Source organism: Mycteria americana, chromosome 9 (assembly GCF_035582795.1).
Source record: "Mycteria americana isolate JAX WOST 10 ecotype Jacksonville Zoo and Gardens chromosome 9, USCA_MyAme_1.0, whole genome shotgun sequence".
Classification (NCBI taxonomy): domain Eukaryota; kingdom Metazoa; phylum Chordata; class Aves; order Ciconiiformes; family Ciconiidae; genus Mycteria; species Mycteria americana.
Window position 1 is genome coordinate 11,328,487 of NC_134373.1, and position 24,915 is coordinate 11,353,401.

Below are 24,915 nucleotides of genomic sequence, written 5' to 3' on the forward strand. Positions count from 1 at the left end.
CAGCTTAATAGTTTTTCCTGTCAGAATTATTATAAACTGCCTTTAAGACATTAAGCATAGAATTACAATAGTTAGACCCAGTTCTTTTTTTACCCAAATTCAAGGGAGCATCAGGTTTTGGGTTTTAGCTAACATCATATCATGCACTGTAACTAGAAAAGTGGCACTGGGCTTTGATTCTTGGTGTCAGCAGACTCTTTGGGTATCACAGTCTAAGTGTTTTGGTCTTCTGTAAATGGTCATGACTTCACTTTCTATGCTGCATAACTTGATTTAAAATACATTTGAAAGATTCCCATAAAAACTTGCAAAGGTCAGACTAAAATGGCATAGTCAGTGAAATGTGAGGCAGCTTCAAATATTCTGTGGTCCAACTTTAAAGTCTATTGTCATGGCTCAGGAATTCTATGATCCCAGTATCAATGGTTTCTGTCTTAGTGTGCTGCACTGCTAGCACACACTTTCAAGCAAGAAAACCAAGCAGCTGGAAACTAAATAGTTATCTAATATTTTTAATCTTAAAAATTAGGAGGGAAAGATGACCAAAAGAACTGGCTAAACAACATTGTATTTAGTCTTGCAAAGATGAATGAACAGAGCACTGCTATTCCTTTCGGCACATTCTCATGAAATCTCAGAGAACTCATTGCTGGTTCAGGCTTTGTGTATCTTGGGGCAGGGAGGAGGGGGAAGAAAAAAGGTATTGCATTTGAGTTTGTAAGTAGTGTTTTGTTCGTAAAACAAAGTGCCTTTTCTGATAATAGGCAGGCAATTTGAGGACAGCAGCGCTGGAGCTGAAATTACATGTGTTACAAATACAATTTGTCATAAATTTATATGGTGCCAGTCAGCAGCTCTAAATGTAGGTTTTGCTTCCTATAAATCTAGAACAAAGAGATTTTGGTGGATTTGAAACTTAGCAAATTGTTAACATAAACACAAAGTAATGATAAGAAAATTATCTAAAATTCTGCCAAAATACAAATACCCATGCTTTTGGACATATCACAATCTCCTTCTGTATTTAGTTCATATTACTCATTCTCTTTTCTGTATCCTTTTACTTGTAGTGGTAACTTGCTTGTTTATTTTACTTTGAACTTTTGGGGGAAGGGGCCTGTGCTTAATTTATTTGTAGAGAACAGGCTAGTACACGTGGCTCAATGTGTCTGGAGCCTCAACTCCTGCCTTCTTGACGATACGTATGGTAGCAGCTGCACTCACCTGCTACCCTTGACGATTCCAGTTAGACTTTTCCTTCCTGATCTACAGGAGTGGGCCCCAAAACAGCAAAGGAAAAATCTCTAGAAAGTGGCAAACCAAGAACTCGCTCTTAAATGTAATGTCTTAACTAAATCTCCTCAGCACAGAAAGTTTTTTCTTGACATAGAATTGTCAATAGGAGTAAACTGGACTTAATTATAGGCTAATAATATGAACATGAGCACATGAAGAGGCAATGTATTAAGGCAGACAGTACATAATTCTGGAATATCTATGCTGCATACTTTTCTGCAACAACTTCTGGCAGTTGAAAGCAATGAAGCACCTTGCTGCTTACAATGAAATATACTCAGAAATTTTCTGTGATGGCTCAAAGAAACCAAAAGCTAAAACAATTTTCTTGAAGGGGTGAGAGAGAAGGGAGCCTTTCTTCATGTGCAAAGCTCTCTATGGGAAAGCAAGCAAGCCGTGCCATTTAATGATAGCTGTGCATTACTGCTTAATTGTAGATGTTGGGTTTATCTTTTCTATTTTTCTCTTCCACTGTCATTAAAAAAACCTCTATTGAAACAGAAACTTGAGAAACAAAACTAACTTTGAAGTTTAATCCAGAGTTTATTGAAGTGAGCATATTAATTTTAGTAGATTTTGCATCAGTTGTTTGGTATACTGCTTTTCTCATAGAGCCACATAATACTTGGGAGCAGTATACATACACTTCTCTGCATACTAGAGAGGCCTACATGTTACTGTCAAATAGAGAAAGATACGATGTCATCTTGGTTCATACTGAATTCAGTGTGTATGAAGCATTTCATTAAAAAAAACAGATTTGTTACATTGTTATGGTTGTTATGGTGTCACATACCTGGCAGATATTAAGTTTGTTTGGTTTGTTTTTTTTTTTTAAATGTGTATGCAGTGTACCTAAAGAAATAGCTTGGCTTTCAAACTGCTTGGCTTCTAGCATCTAGGACTCCTCCAGAAATGGGAGAACCTGGAAAAGATCTAAATGCTTGGTAGTCCCACGGCTGGAAACACACACACACACCCCCATTCACACGCACGCCAGCTTCATGTCCTGCCACGCTTCACCTTCCCTAATGCTCTTGTCCTAATTTGGTGTATGGTCATGACCACATTTTTCAGTAATGATTGTGACATGCAAAGGACATGATTCAGCAAGACCCTAAAGCAAGCATGTTTACATTCCCATTGATTTGAAAGGAGCTACTAAGCAACTGAGTCGAGGTAAATACTTGCCTGTGTAAAGCCAGCAATATGTTTTAAACTCTTGAATTGAAGCCTGATAAAGGGTAAGTACCGTGTTCCTTTATAAACTTGTTTTATCATCATTTTCAGGGAAAAAATTAAACTCCTTTAAGTTCACTAGGTGACTACTGGAAATAACTGCTTCAGGTTAATAGAAACCAAATAATCTTTTTTCCACATTCTCTTAGAACTCCACCAGCCACAAGCACAATGGGGGGTGGAGGGAGGAAAGTCTTACATCCTATTGTCTCCACAGGACTCGCTGTTCCCTACTGAACATCAGTGTAGATTTTTCCGATGGCTTACAGATTTGTCAGATGGAAAGCATCTTTCTGCCAAAGATAATGTATATGTTTTGAGTGTATGGGTAAAGAAGAAAATAGTGTCACTCGCATATGGCTTGCTTGTTTTTTAAGCACTTCAGTAATCATTCCTACCTTGTAGTTTGTGGATGCCTTGCAGTACCTAAGACTAAATTGTATTAAATCCTATCTTCAAACATCTCAACAAAGTAGTATTGCTATAGGTATCTCAAAATTCTGTACAACATTTTTCATACTTTTTTTTTAAAGATCAATGTCAAAAGTTCTCTAAAAAAGCTCTAGCAGTCAGCTTTTTTTGTGGGAGGTTTCTGGTGTCTGGTTTTGCTCCTCCTAGAACGTGACAAAGTGAAACTAAAGGAAAACATTTTTTGCCTCCTCTCTGAACTTATATTAACAACGTGCTTTTTTCTGAAATTAGAAAAGAGTTTCAAGACCATGCAAATATTATTGCTAAGCTTTAATCCCCTGAAAATAAAGTCAGGCTAAAGCAAACAAAGTCCATGGAGGAGAAGCTGGTTTTATTAGGGCATTAACCTCAGCGGCACTGTGAAACATCGTTCCAGTGTGTGTCACTATGCAAGTATCAAATAGGAAAGCGTTCTCAAGCTGCTTCTTCCTGTATGATATTGAAGAAAAACTTTTTTAAAACTTAATTCTGTGAAGATTATTCCTTATCGGTATCTCAGGAACAGAATACATGTATATTCTATGTCCTCTACATGGGACATATTGGACATATTCTATGTCCTCTATGTCCAGGCCATGGCTGTCTGAGGGAGGTGCTATGTAATAACAGTCAGTGGTTAGAGACTTCAAAGGCCTGCAGTGAGAAGAGTGACTGGGCAGTGAAGAGAGGTAGATAGCTTAAGTTCTACAGTTGAGCTCTTATCATCAACAGATTTGTTTTTCTTATCGATTCTTCTGTACTTGTCACTATTCAGTTACAATTCCTCCTTGGCAAATGCTGTCACAGAGGAACCATCAGCACTTGTTTAAGTACTATGTTTCCTGACTTAAAAAAAAACTCAAATAACAATTTGCTAATGTCCTAATACCGACATGTCTTTTCTGGAACTGCATTGGTAATAACAGTAGGAGAAATTGGAGGAGAGAAGAAAGAGTCAAAGAGGGAAGACTACTTCAGAGGAGGAAATCTAGTTTAGAGCATCTCCTAGATTGAATATGTTTGGATTTGTAGTATTCCAAGACAGTTGGTCTGTTGTGAACATGAATGTCCCTATCTTTCGCACACCTCGCCACCAGCACAGACAACCAATGCATATTTTTTTCTGGCATCATTAAAGAGAGAGACCGGGGAGGGGGACACATAGACCAAAATGCGCACACACAACCAGGAGCCTACCGTCAATCATTTCTCCTATTCTTCTATTACACCAAGGTATTTTGGTGTCATAGACCATAGGAAAATAAACAATTCCAGTTTCACCCACCCATGAGCCCCACCCCAGCACAGGTTATTGAACACAGTAGTATGCTGCTTCTCTCTCCTCTACCCAACGGGTAGACAAGTTATTATTTACATTGGCAAATGTTTTCCACCTGCCTCACAGATTAGGTTCTGTTGAAGTATACACTGTCAGAAAGTGTAGTTCCCAGAAGGAACAGAATTGCTGGCCTGGTTTCCTACAACTGGAAACCAGAATGTCTGTATCTTTGGGGCCTCTGCACAGATGAGACCATAAATTTGAGTCATGTTGGGAAAAAGAAGGTGGGCTCCTTTGGCTGAGATTCTTGAAAATACAAAATACTGCTTTATGAAGACTGAATCAACCCTGAAAAGGTTTCTGTGGCCAAGTTATTTTCACTGTATCAGTCAGACTTCAGGAAAGCAGGCTTTCTGAGGACAAGAGAGAGCAAAGTTGTGTATTAGCTTCATTTAGATGGCATTATAAGCCAAAATGGCTGGTGACCTTGCTGGTGGTTCCAGCCAAAGGGCTGAACATGAGCCAAAGCAAGACAGAAAGTTGTGGGATACTAGGGAAAGACAGAATTGCTCTGGGTGCAATGAATAGATAGAGATGTTTTGGAGTATTTCCATCTGCCTCTGCCAAATTCTCAAAGTCTCATTATTTCCTCCCCACTCAGCTTTCTGAACAATTGCTGGTCAGGTTGTGTTAGCATGAAGACTGACTCTCTGTCTTTTGCCCTGAGGAGATCATTGGCTTTGAGATGAATGCTGTTTCTGTGCTGTTTCGCAGTGCAACACAAGTGGCATTTAAAAAAAATAAATGGAAAAAGTTGCAGTAATTTTGATCCACCCCACCCTCCCTTGCAAAAATCGCTTTTCTCTGCATTAAGGTTTTGGATTACAATTAAAACTCCCAGCAATAACCTCTGAAAAATAGCCTTCTGCTGCTTTGCTCTTCACAGTGACTGGGGTTTGTACGCTGCACACACCTCCGTGCTCAACAGTTAAAAGTTTTGTGCGGCAATTTGAAGTGTCCTCCTGTGAAAACAGCAGCTCTGGTTTTAGAACTAGAGTACTACCATAATATTGGTTTTACTAGCTCAAGGTTCAATTTCAATATAATAATAAATAAAAGAGAACCCTGTTCCAACAGCTCCTTAAGAATACAGTAGTTTAAAAAAGAAACTGCATAGATAGCAACTATTCCTGTTGAGGGAAGTGACTATAGGCCACGCAGTCTCTCCCTCCTGTAAATGAGGAAGAGGAGAAAGAGCGAAATGACAAGACTCGGATACCGCTGTCCTGAATGATGAAGTTGGCACCCAACGTTGTGTAAGTGGACTGCTCTGTTCTGTAATGTGCGTGTGCTGCTCTCAGGAAGGGGGTGCATGCAGTAGTTTCAGGTGCGCCATGGCTAGCAGTTCATTTTCTGATTCACTGCTATTTAGAAGCTGCATAATCAAGTCTGGTTTTGTCTAATTAGTGGTAGCTGCGATACTGTTAGTATCTTCTGAGATAATGGGGCCAAATTTTGTACACCTTTATTTTAGGGTAAGAAGTGTAGATTACGTTAAAACTGAAGCCCCCTTGGAAAAGCAGCAATGAATTCTTGTCATTCTTATGCTATGAATTTGACACACCCTGTAATTTAAATAATGTTATCCCAGAATCACACTGTCCAAACTAAGTACTTTTCAGTCATTTGAGATAAACTTAGGTAAAACTCCATGAGCTGGTTTTGGGATGAGAATTTCCCAGAATCTGGCCTCTGCTTCACATGGGAATTCAGCAATGAGCCAGCCCAGCCCAGGTACATGTGAGCTAGGGAGCCCCAGGCAGTCTCTTTTCAAGTAACTGGCTTGCCTAAAATATTCTTATTCCAAGCTTCTTTGCAAGTTATTAGTAAGTATTGACTTTAGTTTTAGCTTCTATTTAGTTTTAAGAAACAATGTCTTGAAGCTCCTGTGTACAATTTCCTTCTTTTCATTATATATATTGATTTGCCAAAGGATATTATGTTGTGCTTCAGAAACTTATTCTCAGAATTTTAGTGAACTGGAAATTTGATAGATTACAGGCTTTCAAATTTAATTGCAGATTTATTTGCAAATTTAATTTCAGATTTAATTGCAATTAATCCAGTGGATTTGTCTCTCATGTATTTAACATTTAATTAATAGAAAAGTAATTCTGAAAATGTGAATGAAATTCCAGTGTTTACCCGGTTACAAAGACTTATACTAAACTATCTGCCAAAAATAGAGAAAGATGATTCTCTGAAGTAAGGACTGTTCAAAGTAAGGCTATGATTCAAATAACTGTGTTAAGGTACTAGGTTTAGGTAACTACATAAGTGGTCTGATAGCCAAAAGCTACTCACTTTAATATATGAACAGGGTGAAGCACCTTCAGGGGTGATTTTTTTTTTTTCCTAAGAAATAGCTAAGAAACCTCAGCAGTAACTTATACTGAAAAACTATTCAGAAGTTATACAGATACACTCCTCACATGGTTAGAGAAAGCCACCTGTTGGAAGCAGTTCCACAAGCAGACACATTTACTGAGAGATATCATCATGATTAAATGAAAAAATAAATATCAGTTCACTCCCAAGACCTTGAATTTTGCCCCCACCTGTCCAAAAGGCAGTAGTAGTTGTTTTCTTTTTCCATTAATTTTCAGCCTTGAATGATACCACTGTATGCTTGTGGAGCATTTTGGTATGGATTCAATAATGTTAACCTGTTATAAAGAACAGCTTTTGCTGTTCAACATTTTATTTTAAGTATCCTTGAAATTCACTGCTTTACTAACAAAAGGCATGAACTCAAACTCGTATGTTTTTCTTGGAGAAGTCCACAAGAATTTCGCTAGAGCTATCATAGAGGCTTATCTGAGTTTACCCTTTGTGTATATGGGAACGAATTTTTAGTTATATTTATAAAGCGGGAGGTAAAGGATAAGAGAAAGGAAGGTTATCTGAGAGGGGTGGAAAGATGTAAATACTGTGAGTGAAATCAAGCATTTTCAAGCATAACTTCCCCCCCCCCCCCCAATTTCAGTATTGACAAAAGTGGCATTAATTTTGTCTCAGACTAATTTGCTTCCCTGACTTTGACAGTCCGCTCGTTATCTCAGCAATGTTAGTCCAACCCAACCATTACAGAAATGGCTTTATTTTCTCTCTGTTTGTTTACTGGCAGTCCCACCCTTGAGTCTTCTCAGAGCTCTCTCCATGCTCTAATACATGCCATACATCACCTGACATGTCAGCAAAGACGCATGACCACATCCCCTCTTCCACAAGCAGTCTCACTAGTCCCATGCTTGCTTGAGGCAATGCTACAAACTTCTCTTCCTTTTCTAAAGGATAATGGGATTTATTCGTCACTGTGTTACTCTACCCTTCTGCTGCTATAGCTTGCTCTCAGTGGAGTTACTACTGGTTTACAGCAACAGGCACCAAGTGAGGTTGCTAAGTCATGCAGCTGAAAAATAGCAATGAAATAGGCCTCCCCATTTCTCTGCCTCTCTTCCCAGCTCCTAGCTGGGCTACATCCACGTGGCCCGTCTCTCCATGTAATTTCACTGGTATTCAGCTCTGATTTTCACATTTCTTGTCATTTCAACCATATTCTATGTGTCCCTATGCTTCATCTTCTTGTGTATCAGCTGAAGTTTACTCTCTTCTTCGTAGCTGTTTATGCTTAAATTCACAGTCATACTTGTGTCATTAAAACTGTAATTACCATCCAACTGTGCAAAGCATTTTGGGGCAGCAACATGGAAAATAAAGCTGCAGCACCTAGTAGTATTGTCAGATGGTTGTAGTTAAAGATTTGGAAATAGGAGTGTTTCCTAACGTCATTCATGCTCCTCCTGGTGCCTCCTTATTTATTTTCTGTAGAAACTGGGCATTTTAACATGCTTTTACATTGTGGAATACAGGTGGAACAAATACAAAAATGTAAATTATGGGGGAAAACCCCAACAACTTCAGTACATGCCAATATTTCAAAGCCAAGGTCATATACTTTTAACATTGATGGCACCCTGAAGGCCAGCATCCTACTGCTCCCTCTAATTCCCATTTACGTAATTATTAGGCATGGAAGGATAAACACAACTAAGCTTAAGCTAACTCTTTCCCTAAACTGTGGGCCATTCTTCAATAATTTTGATTTTGAGAGCCTTTCTGTTGATTTTAGATTTTGCTACTGGTACAGCTGATTTAAAGAGACACAAACAAAATGACAAAACACCTGTTTCATAATTTGCTTTATTTCTGCAAACAAATATCTTTGTTTGTTTTCCCTGCCAGTGCATGTTCTTGTCTCCTGTCTTCTCTGTAGGTGTCCCTTTGAGGCTTCGGATCTGTGATAAAGAAGGGATAAGGCTGTACAACATCCTTGCCCATTCATTCAAGCTTAAGTTACTGAAGCATGTCCACAATAGCTCGTATGGAATTCCCTTTCCACTGCTGAAATTTCATAGATGATCAGTCCCTCCTGAGGTATTCAAAACAAGTAGCCAGTAACTTAAGGATGTCTTGGCTTCCTGATTCTGCCTGCCAATAATAGAGGAATTGCAGGAGTGTAAAATGTGTCATCTCCACTTCCACATGCAACAGAGGTGAAAGGAATGGGGAACTTCACCCCAGCTGCCTACTAAAATCCAGCTTTAGAAGAGCTCCACTTGTACTACGCAACTAAGTCTAGGTCATATATAAAGACTGCCAATCATAGTGGTTAAAAATTGGCAGGGACTGACCTAAAAGATACTGACCTTCATTTTCTTACTTTAATCTGCTCATTGATTCTTTCAAATAATGTCAGGGACAGTATCATTAAATTTTCCCATTCTGTTTGAGAAAAGGGCGTAAAACAAATTCCTCAGCATGTAAAGAGATTACATTAAAGTCAATATTTCCTCTTTGGTGAGGTCGGTCAGTTTTGGAATCGATCCAACTTGCTTTCATAAGTGTAAGCCTGTAGAGGAATTTTCAGTTTACCCCACCCAGCCAGCTAACACAGCTTTGTTTAATGTTTTGAACCCTGCCTGGCTCCAGCAGAGAATATCCCATATTTATTGATACAGAGCTCTTCTATGGGTATGACCATAAGTTCTTTGTGCTCAGCAATCTCACCCCAGTCATGCGCTGAAGGAAGCAGCTGACTGGCCTTTCCCTCCCATCATGACATTTTTACTGTGTTGTCCTAAAAAAAAACCCCGAAAAACCCCCTCATAATCCTATGAGATATGTCAGTTAATCCAAAACGTATGTTCTGCTTGCTTGTTATAAGAAGTGAAAGGCTGAAGAGGAAAAGGCGTGACAGAGCAGTATAAACTATGCAGATGACAAATCGTACAATACAGCATACAGTCTGGGTCATATCCTTTGGTAGGAAGATGAGATCTTTCTGCAACCAGTGCATACAGGTGTTTTCAAGAGGAAGGAAGGGAGAAAAATAAATAAACCCAAGTCTGCAAGAGAGGAAGGAGGCTGTGACACTGCCCTCATTTTCTCCTATCTTCCATTTTGAATCTTATCCTAGCCCTGCTACCAGCAAATCCTGTGTGTCTCAGATCCAATGAAAGGGCTTTTGGCTGCTTTAGACAGGACTAGCAAGTAAGGTTTAAAACAAATAATAACAAAACGAAGGGAGACTCATTTAATAAAGTAAAGCTTGCCCAGCAAGAGTTTTCCTGTGGATAAGCTATACTAGTGTTTGCTAGCTTTGCAAAATTAAGCAAAGGTCTACGAGTCATATTGGCTTTTTTCCATATTGCAGAAAAAAAGCTTTGTGTGAAACAAATACTTCAGTTGTTGCTGCAGCATCACGCCCTTTTGCTTATGTCCTTTGATGTTTATGTAACCTTAAGCCTAGAGCCAATGAAAAGGTTTACATTTTTTTTTCACTAAAAATGTCAGCTTGTTTAAAAACAAAACCAAAAAGCCTAGCCCTTTCCCACAAAGAGACCAACTCAAAAACTCCTGAAACAAAGATCTTTAAAACCTGTATCTTGTTTTTGCAAGTTTAAAAAAAAATCATGAGCTTCTGTTTAAACTAATTTCCTGTCAATATTTACACTAGTACCATATTTAAAATTACACAGACTGTGTCATTGACATCAATACTTTCGCTTCAAAACCCACACATATGCCCATGCATGTATATATACTGTCCAAACAGGGGAGTATGTACATGTTGTTTAAGAGAAGGGCGGCAAGAATTGTTTTAAAAAAGAAAAAAAAGAAAAAAAAAAACTCCAAAACCCCAAAAAAGCTCAGATTGATTCCCCTTTTTGTCTCATCTTATGAGTAAAGAAACTTTCAAATTATACTTTCTAGTTGGTGCAAAACTAGTCAGATCTACTTTGAATTATCATTGGAATTTATACCGTTGAAACCAATTAGAATTAACTAAACAAATCTGCTAAGCAAAGACTTAAACAAGATCACCCAGTTTAGCAGGAATATGAAAAAAGCATATATAGTCTCTACTAAAAGTACCATTTTTATATGTGGCCTTGGAGTTAAATAAACTCGGGCTTTAAATTCATGGCAAACAAGCCAAATAGTCCTGAGGCAGTGAAATCCCCCAGAGGACATGACTGCTTGTTTCCAAGCATGAGCGTTAATCACAGAATCACTACTTGCTTGTAGTAATACTTAAGCTCACCCTGATGCTTAAATACCTTCACTTACGTCCTTGCCATAAGCAAAGTTTTTGCTGCTTCAGCATCCCATCTCAGTGCCCTCTTATATAGCCTGGGAATATCAAACCCCTATAGCAAATAGTGAAGGTACAAGTAAATCTGTACAATACAACTAACCACATAGGGTTATATAGTAAGTACATCGGTAAATTCAAAGCAGAAGAGACAACTGTCAACAGGTCGTATGTTGAGATCCTGATTAGGAAATTATGTAACGAGGAAAGAAAATGTCTTCTATATGATTTCCTGATATTTCACTTCAGCAGCTCTTGTTAGTGCACTTCTGAGCAAAGCCTCCTGTAGTAAAGCTCTTTCACTCCTAAGGAATTTGGTAAAATCTCTCTGCTTGGTAAGTCGGCATCAACAATAGCTGTGCCCTGTTAGCCATTCTCTACCGCCTCGAGGTTAATTCTGCCACTTGCAGTCTCCATTAATCTCTTTAGCAAGCTGAATAATACTTGTTGGCCATTGTCAAGTAAGAAATGGCATTTCTGACTTTGATTCAGGCTCTTAGAATGAATGAAAGGCAAGGACAAAAGCTAGAAAAACATTTTAAAGAACAGGAAAGAAAATATACATGTAACGTATACACCACAAACCCAGCTATGTTGGCATTCAAACTGCCCTAAATTCTGATTAAATCTTTGGACAAGATGATTTCAAATAAAGGAGGAAATTGATGTTTCAAGCCATCATCTTGGCTTTTTCCTGAGACATCAATATTTCAAAAGTAAGAAAATTAAGTTGGGTTCTTCAACCAAAAAAGCTGAATTTGCCAGAGACTTGTGCTTTAGGGAGTAAATTAATAGTGAGGAAAAACTTGCTTCTAAACAAACTACTTTTGTGTATACGTATATTTGTCAACCTTCTATCCCCCACATGCAATTGGGTTATTACAAGGGAGGACAGGAAGAGAAATCAGCATATGAGGTCTGTCAAACTCTGTGCAATCTCACACGTCTTCTCTTTAGGCCTGCCTCTCACAACTGAAGCACGACACTACATCCTGTCTCTTCCTTTGTCGTCTTCTGCTGCTCTCTAAACGAGGGTCTGCTGAGCAAATGCATCAGGTCCACGGGGTGCTGGAAAGAGGTCATAGCACTGTACTAGAGCTGGAGATGTGCCTCTAGACAGGACCCCATCTTGAGACGAGCCCTGCTAGGAGCCACAATCTGCTTTTGCAGTGTTATGCCCCAAGCCCTTCTATGTTACTTCATAGGATGTATTCCCTTCCTGCAGCCCAATGTGCAAGCGTGTACCGAGCAGTGTTACTCAAAACGTTAAGTGCCCTGTGAGAGGAGAGGGGGAAAAAAAGAGAATTCTGTTTAAAAGTATAGCAACGTTCTGTTGGAAGCTTGAACAGCCAAACTGGATTTGTTGAGTCCCTTTGTGTTATCTCAAGCTATCAGCGCTCTTGCAGTGTTGGCTACCCTGCTCTGTTGTACCAGTTGCCCTGCAGCATAGAAAGTTGTTCCACATACTTTACAGGGAAGCATACTTCTCAGCTGCATGCTTTTCATAGTAATGCCCGATTTAATACTTTCTGTTCTGGGTTTCTGAAGCTGAGGTATAGAAACTCATGCTTTCTTTTCTTAAGTATTGATGTGCAGGCAGTTCTTGTACTAAAACATATGGTTAAAACTAGGGAGAAATAACCCAAGTGCAAGATACAATGTACAACATAGGGAAAATATTCTAGATACAAACAAGCTTCTCCATGTATCAAGAGAAAGACATCAGCAGACTAACTGGCAAGGTGGTAGCCTAACTCAAAATAAAAATGAGACTCTCATTTCTTAACAGGAAAGGATACTCTATCTTATAGTGCTGGCAGGCCTACTAATGGTCCCTTCTGGCTTTAAAATACACAGATATATGTTAGAGCGTGTAAAAGCTGGAGAGGAGGACTTCTGCATAGAGAAGCCACTAATATAGAAATTTTTTTATCGGTATACCTTGTTTGGGTGAATCTCTGGAAAGTAGCTATGCAGCATCAGTACCCCCACAATAAAGCAAAGTTGCCCTCAGAAAAGCTTCCTTGCCCACCTACCTAAAGTTTCTAAGTTTTCTCACTACAGTAAAACTAGTACAAAATCAATCAGTCCTGAAATTTTAAAGGACCTTTCTGTATTAAACATCTTAATTTCAATTCATCCATTGTAGTGCTCTTACTGGAGTTCTTGATTTTGTTTTTTTATGAGGTTTTTACATTATTTGAATTTTCCTCAGACAAGCTAACAAACGCCATATGTTCTATTTTATTACCGTGTACAATTCACTCAGAATAAACTCTGAAGGAAGAAGATTAAAAAACTTTACATTTTTTACATTCTTTGCACTCAGTAGTTTTCTTTCTAGACCAGACAGCAACACAAATCAGTCACGCCTAGTTATCGACCGTGAATATTGTGGTAGGTGTCTAATGACCAATGTCAGAATCAGATCTGTATTTTATATGCTGTACAAAAATTCTGAGAGATAAAGGACTTGCTTTGAGGCAGAAATAATTCAAATCGTACAAATGATCTGGTGCAACAGTTTGGTATAGGACCTCATAATCACTTTAACAGTCCCTAAAACTTGACCTGAGCAGAGGATGTCAAATTTTTGGACTAACATGGTTTGTATTCTAGTGATTGATTCAGTAAGATATTTGGAAAAAAAACAAGGGAAGGAATATAGATGTTATTTTTTCCCCTCAAAATAAATACTAAAGAGAGAAAAAGGTGTTGGAGGAGATTTGAAATTAGAAAATCTGTCACTAGGACATGAAAATGATGGGAAAAAAGAGTAATTGGAAAAGTTCATTAAAGATTCAGCATCACATACCAAAAGATTGGTGTAGCATAACACACAAAGTTGATGTGGTCTTAGGTCCAGAACTGTTTGATAGGTCCACATGTCTTTATCAGTTTGTTACATTATCTGCATTATAATGAATATTAATCTAGAAAAGTTTACTCTGGTTTCCTTTTGCGCTGTGACTTCAGTTTTATGCTTACATGGTTTTTTGAGTCTTACCAACTTTCTTTTGGTTTCTAAACAAACACTACTAATGCTTTGCCGTTTTAGTATTTTAAACTGGTTTCGTTTTCTACTGATATGTCACCAAGCAAAACTTCACATCATTACTTTGGGAGGCTATCGGGGTGGATAACGATAGGGTAAGGCTTGGATTGAGATAGGACCACGGATAGGATTGGATTCTGGCTCTGCCGGGCCAAGGGTATTGCTGGTGTGATTAGGGTAGTGCTGGTGTGAATGATCTGGTTTAACAAAGGGACAAGTTTAGAAAGGATTAGGGGAATTAGTTCAATTCAGTAATACAAGAGTCTAAAAGAAAAATGCATGCCTCCTTAGTAAATAGGGGGGAGCTTGGTTTGCTTGTAGATTGAAGCCTGCTATGGAAACATCAGTTATTTTTTGAGGAAAATGTGGGGAAAATTGTATGCAAATTTTGCAAAGAAAAATAAAACGGCCCAAAAGTTATTTGAAATGTTCCTACAACAGCACTTCAGCCTTTGAACATACTTTCTATAAATAACCATTACAAAATAAGCTGGTTTATTTTAAAATACTGTTTGAGGTGAAGGACTCCTATATATTACGTAGGTCTTATGTTATAAACCAACTGATCCTCAGTGTTGTTCTAGTAAAGGTTTTAATTTACAGAAGGTATTACTTTTTCGAGTTCTCTAGCTGTTGTCTACGAATCAAATGTATCGTGATGAGGGGGCCTGACCCCGAAGAGGGGGCATGTTTATCATCTAGATAAGCAGGTTTTGCTTTTATTTCATGAGTACGCCTGACGGGATTTTCTAGAGTTAAATAAATGGGGGGTAACGCGCATCCCGTTCTCGGAAAGGTATCTCGGTACGAAAGCCGAGCTCTACCCATTACATACCCCTTTACTGCTGAAGACCCCTTCTCCCCATGCCAGCGGGAGCCCAGTCAGCTCCGCGCCTGCAGACGCGGCCGCGAAGGCCCGGCGCCGACTCCGGCGGCAGGCCCGGCTCTGCGCCGAACGCCCGGCCGTGCGCCGCCGGGACAGCGGCCCAGGCCGCCCTCCGCCCGAGCGGCCAACGGCGCCGCCGCCCGCCCTCCCGCCGGGGCACGGGCGGCGGCTCCGCTTCCCCCCCCACCGCCTCCCGCCCGCGGGACCGCAAGGCTCTTGGCCGGGGGCTCGCCCGGGCCCCGCGGCCGCTGCGCGACAGCCGACATCGCGGCAGCGCTCGGCGCGAGCCCTGGCCAGAGGCGATGGCGCAGGCGGCACAGCTGCCGCCGGCGCTGCCCCACGCCGGGGTCCGCCGCCCTCCTGCCCCGGGGCCGCGCCCCGCTTCCTGCCCCGGCCGCCTCCCGGCCCCCATCGCTAGAGTGATGAGCGCAAGCCGCCGCAGGGAAGGGAGGGGCGGCAGGCACTCGCTACGCCATTTTCGTAGTCTGTGGTGGAGCAGGGGAGGGGGGAGCGAAGCGGCGGGGGGCGGGGGGGGAGGAAATGGCTCCGCATTGGGTAAAGCGGGCTGCGGGGACGCGTGTGTAGTCCGATCCGCATGGTGCGTAGGGGCGAGTGTGGAGAGCGCGCCGGGGCCTGGCGTAGCCGTGGTTGGTGAATAGCGTATCGGCGGCGGCTGCAGGAGGAGGAGGAGGAGGCGCCGCGGCGGTTTGGTACCGAGCGGAGAGGGAGATGCACACGGCACTCGAGTGAGGTAGCTATAAAACCCCATTTGTTTACATTCCCTCCCCCACAACCGGCCGGCGCTGCGGTGAGGGTGGCGGCCGGCCCCGGGCTGGCGGCGGGGGTGTGGGGGGGCCGTAGGGGTTGCGGACGAGGAGAAGGAGCCGGTGACGATCGGCAGTAACGGACACCACCTTCCCCGGGATGCGGAGCGGCATGCGGGGGACACGGCGGCGCGGCCGCCTCATCACGTGGCGGCGACGAGACCCGCCGGCGGGCCTGGGGCCGCGCGGGTGGGCGAGGGGGGCCGGCGGGGGTCGGGGGGGCGGCGGTTGGGGGGGGCCGTGCCCAGCCTCCCTCCCCGAGGCGGCGGAGCACGAGGCGCCGCCGCGGCCCTGGCGCATCCCCCACCCCCTTTCTTCCTCCTCCTGCTCTTGAGTCGACCATGCGGCAGGTAAATCCTCCCCGTTCTCCTCTCCTTCAACGAGGGGACTGGGACGTGGTGGCGGCTGCTGGGCTGTAGCTGCCCCGGCCGTTCTGGGCGGAGAGAGAAGGGGGGGCGGCAGGATGCGGCCGGGGGGCGCCGCGGGCTCCCGCTGCGAGCTGAGAGCGCGCGAGGCCGGCGCGGCGGGCGGCCTGGCCCGGCCCGGCCCGGCCCGCTGCGGGCTGGGCTCTGCCCTGCCCGGGGAGGCGTCCGTCGCCTCGCGGGTCCGCTTTGCACGTAGCGTTCCTTGCCGTCTGCTTTTCCATTTCTCTCTCGCACCCTTCCTGTTTCGAGTGCGGCTTGGGAGTGCCCCAGCCCCGCGGAGCCGTCTCTGCGCGGCCACGTGGAGGCCGTGAGTGTAGGTGGAAGGGGGTTTCCGTTCCCGTTTCGCAGAGGGTGCTGCAAGGAAAGACGCGTACAGGAGGTGTGCGGGAGGGGGTGAGCTTCGGTGGTGTGTCTGTGGAGGACTCTCGTAGTATTTTGCCATATTTGTTTGGGGGCAGCGTGGTGATCGCGGATGATGAACGAGCCGCGCGATTAAATCTTGCTTGCTTTGAAGTCCCTAGTTAGCGTTTAGAGCTGCAGGAATTGCACTTGGGCTGTAACCTGCACAAAACCTTAAAGGTAAGAGAGGGTTAGGAGATCTTGTCAGTGGCTGTAGCATACTGTACACAGAAATAATGAGTGAAAGGAATTGATACACTGTTCTCAGCTGTTCCTACTGCTTATGCTGCATCCTTTGGAAACATACTTAACGTTGAAACTTTGGAATAAAATCACACTTTGAAATCTTTAGTTATCGTTGTCTTTTTTGGGGGGCTTCTGTAGAAGTGTTCATACCTGCTAGCTCTTAAACTCTTGCTTCTGAGCAAGAGTTGCCCGAGTTAGAAATAATTCTGGTTTCTAGCACTCTAAGCACTTTTACGTCTTTAAGTACAATCACAATTTTTTTATTAAGATAGGATGTCATACCGTAATACTGACGGAACCTGTGATACGTGAAGCCTGATTCAGCATTGAGAAATGCACGCTGGAAGGCCTGGTTAGTTTTCAGAAATGTGGAAGCAATTGCGTCTCGTTAACAAAAGTAATTCCTGGGGTGTTCCAACTGGTATGTTCTAGTGTCCCTTAGGGTAGTAGTAACTGATGCAATGACACAAAAATAGAAAACTACTTCTGTACAAAATAGGTATCCTATTAGGTTTTGAAAGTTCTATTTTAACAGAGAAAGCAGTTGGATTTTCCCTCACTTAAGAATGTGCTTTCCATTAGATGCGTAGGGGAATAGGTATTCTGTGTGGACTGTGTGGACTACTTGACTCCAAGAATTACACTTACTCGTGGTTACTTCTGAGGCTAATACTCTGGTATGATAATGGAAGAAAATTATGTGAAAAAGTTCTGTGGTTCCTGAGAACATTGAGTCCAGTGTGAGTGTAGACTTTCCTAACTAGACTTTTGTTCTAAAACAACTGTTAAAATAGAATTGGTGGTATTGTCCTGCAGCACTTGTTCTTAAACTGTTTTAACACTTACATACTTTTGAGGAAAAAAAGGATGTAACCATGTAATCTACTTCCAAAAGAGAGTAAGGCATGTATATAGACTGTGAATTAATTGTGTTTTATGTGATTAATGGTGGCAGTCCCATATGGGAATGTTGCCTTAGTGTCCACAGAAGGTGGATGTAGAAGGATCGTACACAACTGCTTATCTGGAATAGGCAACATGAAAGGAGATTCTGCCTATGTAAAAAAATTTCTCCAAAACAATGAGGTTTGTTTTAATTAATATTCCTTGCTTTCATGTTGGTCTTTGTACTTTCCAGGTTGGCTTAAATAAAAAACAGGTACTAAGTTTGGAGTATGTATCCAAACAGTCATAAAATGTGCAATTACAGAAAAGTTGTGGTTTAAAATGTCGCAAATATGCTCACAGGCTTAGCTGTCTTAACATTTGTTTCTCCCATTTAAAAAAAAAAGTGAAATTGGATCATCAGGGTAATTCAGGCATGTTCCAGAAAGTCCCGCTTTACATGAAAAAGCATGGATCCTGGTGCTGACCTTTGTCTACTACAGTGCTTGGAAATACTCCTTTTTAATTGGTGATCTCACGCTAAGATTTATGTGACATCGTAACAGTATCCATCTTCTAGAGTTGTATCGTGAAAAGTCAGCAGGAGAGTATTGAGTGCATGTGGTACGTAGGCGTTATATGTTAATAAACCATTCCTTTTGAATATTCAGTAGGAAACCTTGGTAAGATGCATACTTTTTGTGTAGTTGACTTGCACAAATAAGATAAATGTATGCACATGGAAAAATGAATATATCCAAACCTGGCATAGATTTACTTTGTGGTCTTCACTAAGTCAAGCAACTGTGATTTAGGTACTTTATTCATAATACATTTTCTGCAAAGCAAGGGCTGATTCAAGTAGGCAGAAACCTCACGTAGTGCCCAGATCACATGGACTTCAAGCTTGGGTGTGTATAGACCCAAAGGAAGTATGTTTGGACTTGTTTGTTTTGGCTGTCCAGTTTTAATGTTTGATCATGATTGTGCCTATTGTAATAGCTTTGTTATTCCTGCCTCTGTCACAGTTTTTACAGAAGTCGAAGTTTATTTGAACATGTGACAGGCATTTGATAAATCAGTGATAAGATAAATCAGTCTGGATATGGAAACAGTTACGTGTTTTCATCAGATGGAATTACTGAATTAAAATTACACAAGCTACTGAAAAGCTAAACACGATGAAAGTTTTCCTGTAAGTTATGATTCAGTCCTTAACTGTGGTGAAACTTAGTGGGAAGATCGTGGCATCTTTACAAACCGTTCTACAGAATCAGGGATGGACAGACGTAACTGCATGTTTCAACAATGAAAATGATACCAGAACAAGAAAACCTTATTCCATTTTCTTCACAGTTTGACTATGAACTGTCAGAACATTTGCTATTCTATAGCATGTTTTCAGAATTGTCAAATGAACGTACCCTGACTTTTTTCTTAATGCATTTAAAAATGTCAGTAGAAGTTTCAAAGAAGGAAAGCTTAATCACAGTTCTGCTCCTGTGTAAGAATGCTTTTCACAGAACTGAGCTTTAGGTGCCCGGAGAGTTCTGTGAATACTAAGAATTTATGCCTTTCAGGAAGCAATTTCTGTTCTAATGTGAAGAAAATCAGTATAACTTCCTGTTTTTCTGTGGGAGTCCAACTTAATTTAGAGGGTAATTATTTAAAACAATTTTATCATATGAAAAGTATGCATCTTTGGGGGTGGGCTACTGAACTTATCTTACATGAGAACTAGTAATTTTAGCTTGCTGATAAAGGCTTGAATGTAATACCTGGTGCAGAAAGAATTTAGATTATTTTTAGGTCATTCTTAAATTGCAACTGAGCTATTATTTGAAATACATCTAATAATGTCTGATAAGGAAATGTGTACCCATTGGACAAAGCTAATAAAAAACACATTTTGTTTTTAAGTTTCAAAAACTGATTGAAATGCTGGAATCATGTCCTGCTTGCATTGTAATCTCCTAAAGGAAAGAAAGGTATGCGCTGCATCAGTCCACCTATTCATATTTTATGTGCTATTGCATCAGTGCCATTTCTCCAGGTTTTTTGATGTAATAGAAAGTAAAGAAGTTTAAAAATAATTGTTTGAAGTCACTTGTGTTTTGTTACCTCTTGTGATAATCCAAACCCTGTACAGGTTTTAATACCCAAAAAGCTGGAAGCCAGCATAAAAGACTGGGAAGATGATGGTTTCCTGATGTCGGTCTCAAAAGCTTATGAGAAGAAGGGATGTTGAAATTATATGTAGGGTGTTGTACCCATGCTGGGGGACACCATTCATTACACTGGAAATGTTTTCATCTTCTAGGTGTCACATTGTGCTGCCTCATCTTCTCTATTTCCATTTTCTGACTTCTTTGTTGCTGCAGAGGAGGAATGACTCAGCTGTTGACTTTTCTCTCTCAGCTGCTGATGACCTAGGAGTTTCATTCTCATCTGGCTATCACCTTTTCTATAGCTTGCTGCTTGCCAAAGCAGTAGGATGAGAGTGAAGAAAATCTGCTGGTTTTACTAATGCAAAATTAGACTGCTACTGAAACAGATGGACCTATTACAGATTTATACTGCATTGTCTATTGGAGAGCTGAATGTGTGTCTGAATATGGGTATATCTGTCTGTTACTGCTGCTCTGCGAACAACATGAACAGAGTAAGAAATATTCCTGAACAGAGCTTGAACATCAGCAAAACTAACCTAGCAAGCTGTGGATCAGTTTGCTTCTGTTTATTAGAAATTTTTGGCAGTGAAAATTAATAAAATTAATCTCCAGGTTTGTTTTTGGAGGTTTTGTTTGTTGTTTGGGTTTGTGGGTTTTGGTTTTTTTTTTTTTTGAAGAGCAGTCCTAAGAGAAATCTCATTTTCACTTGTGAGGAATGTATCTGTAGTCTTATGATGAAGTTTGCTATAGAAACCTCCCCCTCTTTTTCTTCTGTGTTGACAGTCACATCATCTCAGTATTAAAGTATCAAGTATGTACAAAATGTGGAATATGAACTAGGGAGGAGTTAAGAGCTCTGTAGCTTCTGAACTGTTTCTGTACAGAAAATTGTATTCTGTAAGCATTCAATTTGGTGCTTAAGTGACAAAGAGACTTACTTTTGTAGTCATTTAGATAGCTAAATCAATCTAGAATTGAGATAGTCTGCATAGTACTAGAAGTTAATGAGTAACTATGATCATGTCTGAAACTCATTAATCAGATGAAGTCCTTTAAAAGTATTCCTGTGGTTAGTCTTTTTGTAAAATAAAACGCATATGTGAGATAAAAAGCTCTTCAGATTAAGGAAGTTTTATGCAAGATTGCAGGATTTGCATAAAATTATAAATATACTCCTCAACAGAGACTTTGTGCAGTGTTTCTGCGTGTATGTTATAAATGCTTTAGAAATAGTTTCCAGTCACCGCTCCTAGTAAAGACCCCTATAATAAAACATGATTCCAGATAGGTGCTGTCATACAGTTTATATATAAAGATAGATATCTCAAGATTACCTGACTTGTACCACATTCATGAAGTGATCTTTGTGCATTTTTGTTACAGCTGAATTTTTATTACTGCAGTGTGATGATTATTAATGGAATGGACAAAAATAATACCTTGAATGCTGAAGGATAACTGTAAATGATAATTGATTTACAGCTGGTGATGGGATGTCTATAAATAGTTCTCTTCTAACCAAGCTAATTGATGAGTGTGCGGCCATACTTAGGTTGGAGTATCAAAGCAAAACAAAGGAAAAATATATGTAACCTCCAAGATAATCTCCTCGATTAGGTGTTACTCAATGTGATTCTTGATGTGGATTTTTTTTGAGTAGTATTTATATCTTTGTTAATATTGATTTGTATTTTAAGTGGGACTGAGTAGTACTGTATCCCAGGATGACGGGTTCTAAGGTTGTTCATGATAATAACCATATGTCATTTGTACAACTGAAAGTTGAGTTTAACTCACCTTACACAACTGAGTGTTTCCTATAAGGGGGAATAGTGAGCAGGTATGCATCTAAATCTGACTAAGTCTTATTTTGCCACTCTAGGTACTACTTCATTCAGTCCAGAACAGCTTCTTTACCGTCAAGTGGAATATCGTGCTCTTTGTTTTAACTGATGATTATATTACTTCTCAAGGCTCTATGGAATTTCTGTAATCCACTCCTGTAAAGAAAGACCTCTTTTCATCAGGGCTTCACTACCTTCATAAGTACTCTCACTCCATGAAATGCAAACAGTATCATTTAGGCCATATTTATTGGCTAGTTCTGTTTGCAGAACATAGAAGCATTTTACTTATTGCTGACCTGAATGTCTGTCTATAGAAGACAATATCTCAGCCTAAAAGTACAATTCTGAATTGTACTAGCTTACGTTAAAACTTAAGAAATACGCCTCTTGGCTGCAGTCCAACTAATGTGGTAACCTGGCATTGCTACACTTTTATGCAAAAAATAAAATATTCACATTTATTTGATGTCTGATATGATACATAAACAGGATAGACTTTCCGTCATTCCTGTTCTGAAGTGCATATTGAGGCAACTGTCTAGCAGAGGCATTGCATTATATTGACAGTGCTTGAATTGTCCAGTTGCTCTCAAGACTTGTATCATATATTCAGTAAATATACAGTAGTCGCAACAGGATATATATGCAAAATTTAGCTTTTTATTGTAAAATTCCCATAGCTAATTTCTTAATGCTTGTAATATATTCTAGACTTTTATTTTGTTTGCACGTTATCAAAGAAAAACAGCCTAAATTGCCTCCCATGCTAAAACACATTTTTTACACAGTTACTGTCTTTGTACTACAGGTAAGAGATTGAGTTTTGTAAAGCATGTAGTCTAAATTTTTGCATCTGCATCTTGCAAAATAAGGTACGGAGTCCCAGCAGAAGTTCATTTTTAGTGGCTCTGGGCAAAAATTGTCATGCAGGCTATTGCTAACTATGTGTGTTCAATAGTAGGGAGAAGAATGTGAGGGTTTTATGCTGAGACCTGAATGGATTACGATGAGATGTTTAAATAAGAATGCAGCAAATATAGCAAATTATTATTACTCACTTCTGTTTTCTATGTATCAAACTTTGTGGTTCAAATTAATTGCAGTAAACACTTATGCTAGGTGATGTAAAAATACTTCCACTGTCTTTGAAGACCAAACTTTGTTTTGTATTCCCCATAGAAACTGCTGTTTTGTCAGTGCTAAGTGGCTGCATTTGTCTAATGAAGGAGTGTATTATTATGGTACTTTTCAGCCTTTGATGCATAGGAACACCTCTCATAATTTAACTGTAGTATAGTTTAAGCCAAGAACCCCTTAAAAATGTATGGATTTAAGATTTTAATGGGGTTTTTTGTTAATTGGACTATGGAAAATCAAAGTGGTGTTTTGGAATAAGAAAACATACTGTTGTTGAGTTCTTAAAATAGTAATAAAATTGAAAAAGGCAAATTGTCACTTCTTTAACTATTTTAACTATTTCTTTATTTTAAGTATTTTAACTATGAAAAAATAAATTTTTTGCTTAATTTTTGCCCATGTCTTATCAAATGTATCATGCAGTGGTTCCAAGCAGTGATTGAATAATAGTGAAATACTGAAATGATACCTCATGTGCTGTGCTGTTTTCTATTCTGTACATGCAGTTATGGTTTGCTTTGGTTTTACGTTTCTTGACAATAAGCAAAGCGTGATCCTTAACATTTCTACCTCACAGTCCTATTACCAGTAATATAGTTTTTAAATGTTACATTTACATTATAAAAGTTAAAGCTGAATACTAGAAAGTACATGTAGTTTAATCAGAAATTTATAAATAGTGAACTTGGCTTATCAGACAGGAAAATACTTTTTAGTATTTTTGCTTATTCGTTGTGCTTTGCTTTGAGGATACAGTTATGTTGGCCAAAGACAAGATACGTTGTTAGCCTTGCCAAATTTCTAAAAAAAGGTATTTCAACCTTTATTATTCAGGCATCGAGTTATGAGATTTCCCCCTGGTCAGGGACTGTGGTGTAGCATTAGCTACATATGGATGCCAAATATAGGTTTGAGTGCCAAATAGTTAACGTATTTATTGAAGTATTTCAACTTCTTAACCTGGCAATGAGGTGACCTGCTAGGAGACAGCATATTATTCTAGTGACTAGATACCATAAAAAGCTCAATGACTATGAAGAGGATCAGAGGATTCACAAGAAACTGTTGCGCATCTAGAAATAAGAAAGGTAAAGCCTCAGACTCTTTTAACAACACACAAATGTTTAGGCATCTTCAGCTTTGGGTCATAGGAATCAAAAGTTTGTCTGTTCTCAGGATTAAATTCTCATACTGTTTATGTTTAATGGTATTTTAAACTGAGCTATTTTAGATGTTAAAATACATTTGTAGGTGTAGATGGACTGTAAGTGTCTTAATTCTTAACTGGTTCTTCCAGTAGATTTTTTTTGCTGATGTGTATCAGTTTGATAGATTTCTGTCAGTTTACCCTGGTGGTTTAAGCCGTCTTCTACCACAAGTCTGTTTTGTAGTCTGTTAGTTAAACATGTAATTTGAAACACAGTAGTTTTAATTGGCTTGATTTTGTAGAAAAGATCTACAACCCTGATCACATAATGCCTTTACTTTGGATAGCATTAATATGATCACAGTCAAGTATTTTGTAATATTACTACGATGGGCTCAGCAGACTGGAAGGGGATGATGTACTGTCAGTTACCGTAGCAAGAGGAGAGGGAAGGAGGGAGGATATTTTTAATAGAAAATGTTGACTCCACTGTCCATGGAATAATAAAGCATTTGTTACAGAAAGTCATGTTTACATTTTGTGAGTCTTAAAAATTTTTCAAGTTGAACCTGTGAAATAATGGTCACAACCAACTATTGATCCTTTGATTTTAGAGTCCAGTTTTCATTTGGTTTCAGCTATCACTGCCAAAGAGCATAAAACATCTTTCTGAGAGAAATTTGATAACCCATGATTTCAGTGGTAGGCTGCCAAACCATTTCTGTTTGTCAAAAAGAGAAAAACTACAAATATTTTACACCACCTTTTGTGGAATGTGCCTCTTGATTAGTCAGGATGGTCTTGTTCTTCCAAAATACTGGGTTTGTTTTGAGATGCACTTATGATCACTTGTGTTAAAGGTTTGAGATGGCAAGTAGCTCCTTTTTTTTTTTTTTTAAACTGTTTCTTGT

General features: G+C 40.0%; 1 protein-coding gene across 6 annotated transcripts in view; it reads left to right on the forward strand.

Annotated features, from left to right (window-relative positions):
• The first annotated feature begins 2,394 nt into the window (after positions 1 to 2,394).
• The window catches only part of SLC39A10 (solute carrier family 39 member 10), a 57,021-nt gene continuing 34,500 nt past the window's right edge, over positions 2,395 to 24,915 (forward strand). For 2 of the 6 annotated variants that reach the window (XM_075512169.1, XM_075512170.1), the window contains exons 1-2: positions 2,410 to 2,540; positions 19,623 to 19,690. In XM_075512169.1, the coding sequence (XP_075368284.1) occupies positions 19,652 to 19,690 (39 nt within the window). In that variant the 5' untranslated portion in view covers positions 2,410 to 2,540; positions 19,623 to 19,651. Of the gene's footprint in view, positions 2,541 to 15,524; positions 15,675 to 19,622; positions 19,691 to 24,915 lie in introns of those variants that run through there. The other 4 variants (XM_075512176.1, XM_075512171.1, XM_075512175.1 and 1 more) reach the window with 4 other exon arrangements.